The following is a 1,772-nucleotide window of genomic DNA, read 5'->3' as shown; positions in this document are numbered from 1 at the left end:
TCCACGCCGGCGGCTTGCCGCCGCCACTGAGCCGCGTGGCCAGCCCCCCACGTGGCCCGGGTCCGAGCACCACCCAGGTTGTGCGGGCGGCGGCACCCAGCAGGCACCCTGGGGGCCAGCACGTTGCAGGGAGGCTGCGCCCACTTTGCTCCTGACGGGGGGCAGCGGTCGGTCTTTCCCATTAATGGGTCCTGGCCAGAGGCCGTTAAATGTGGCTGCCCGGTCATCTCCAGTGCGCAGGTGGTGGCTCATTGCCATAGGGGCCGCACCCCAGACGGCAGCCCCTGCCCCAGGCCGGCCAGCCCATCCAGCCCCGCGGCCACCGGCCTGCAGCCCCTTGGCCCTGCCCCCGCTGGCTCACCCTGGTCACCCACATCAGGTGCCCGTGCGCACCTCACACGCTCACAGCAGCCCCTGGCGTGCTGTTCCGCCCGGCGTGTCCTGCCGGCTCCGGCTAGGCCTCCCGCGGGCCCGGGGCTGGCTCCGGGGCGGCCCATCTGGCGGCCACGCTGGGGACCTGCCCGGCCGGCGGAGGGGATCTGCGTCGGGAAGTTCCTCTGGGGGAAGGTTCTTTGGCACCAGCTCAAGTTCTGTAGCCCATGTGACCTTCCTGCTTCTCAGGGGATGCAGGAAACCCACGGTTCCCCACGTCCGTTTCTCGGAATCGCCACCGGGGACTTCTCAGCACCTCCCGGGTCCTCACCGCAGCTGCGCCGTGCCGGTCACCTGCTTCTTTCCTCTGGTCAGTCTAGCTGCAGGTTGGTGGATTTCACTTATCTGCTCGGACAGTTTCCTCTGTGAGGCCTTGACTTTCTCCTCTCTTCTTCGCTTTCTTGGCCACAGACTTCGGCCCTGAGCTGATTTCCTTCCTTCCACTCGCTTGTTGCTTCAAAGTTCCCAAGGCAGCCGAGGCCACGATCCGACGTAGGAGTTTCCCTCTGAGAGCTGCTTTGGCTGCACCCCGTAAACCTCCCCGTTACGCTTTCGTGCCATTTCAGCGTAAAATACTTCCTGATTTCTCCTTTGAGTTTTATTTAACCCCCGCACGGGTCAGGATCACGCGCACATACTCGGGACTTGCGGCCGCCGGCCAGCGACCCGCGTCTAGAGAATGCGTCATCTGCGGCGGGCGCCGCTCCCGCTTCCCGCCCGTCACACGTGGCCCGGCCCGGACACCGGCCAGCCAGACCCGAGTCCGGGTGCGGGGCTCGGACCCCTGCGGGTGGTGCGCCTGCGCCGTTCTGACAGCAGGCGTCCCCAGTGGCCTCAAGGCCACCCCCTCTCTGAGCCACGCCCGGGGTGCCCCTCGGCCGCCACGTCAGTCGCTCTGTCCGGGGTTTCCTCCCTGTGGCCTTTGCTCTCACTCCGGTGAGACGCGCCCCTCTGACGCGCAGAGCGGTGGCCTCAAGCGCCCACTGGACGATGACCTCCGCTCCCCGAAGCCCCCCGCCTTCCTGGACGGGAGCCGCGCGTCAGAGGGACGCCGCCCCGCCTCGGACCCTCAGGGCCTCCGTGCCCCTGTCTCTCCTGACCAGACGGGGGAGACGGTTCTGCCGCTCGGCGCCTCCCCGCCGTGTCTCTGCTCCGGGGCACGCTGCGGAGCGAGAGCTGGGGCCCCGCAGCCCCGCTGACCACTGTGGTTGTGCCTGTCACATCTCTGCCTCTGCCTAACCCTCCCCTGACCAATCGGCAGGGCTCAGGCGGCGCTCGGGACACACCGGTGACCTGCGCCCCGCTCCGGCCGCCTGTGGGGCGCGCCCTCCCCGCCCGGC

The 1,772-nt window shown here is 68.7% G+C and overlaps 2 protein-coding genes across 2 annotated transcripts in view; one reads left to right on the top strand and one right to left on the bottom strand.

Annotated features, from left to right (window-relative positions):
• The window catches only part of ARHGAP39 (Rho GTPase activating protein 39), an 11,178-nt gene that overhangs the window by 8,044 nt on the left and 1,362 nt on the right, over positions 1-1,772 (bottom strand). The gene's annotated exons all lie outside the window — the stretch shown is intronic.
• Positions 9-1,755, top strand: LOC105853694. Its single transcript, XM_012725715.1, has 2 exons — positions 9-758; positions 844-1,755. Exons 1-2 carry the CDS (start codon positions 185-187, stop codon positions 1,629-1,631), a joined length of 1,362 nt encoding a protein of 453 aa, XP_012581169.1. The 5' UTR covers positions 9-184; the 3' UTR covers positions 1,632-1,755.

This window comes from Condylura cristata, unplaced genomic scaffold (assembly GCF_000260355.1).
Source record: "Condylura cristata isolate star-nosed mole 26May11 unplaced genomic scaffold, ConCri1.0 scaffold00015, whole genome shotgun sequence".
NCBI lineage: Eukaryota > Metazoa > Chordata > Mammalia > Eulipotyphla > Talpidae > Condylura > Condylura cristata.
Note: the sequence above shows the minus strand (reverse complement) of the source record. Positions and strands in the feature narration are given on the sequence as shown.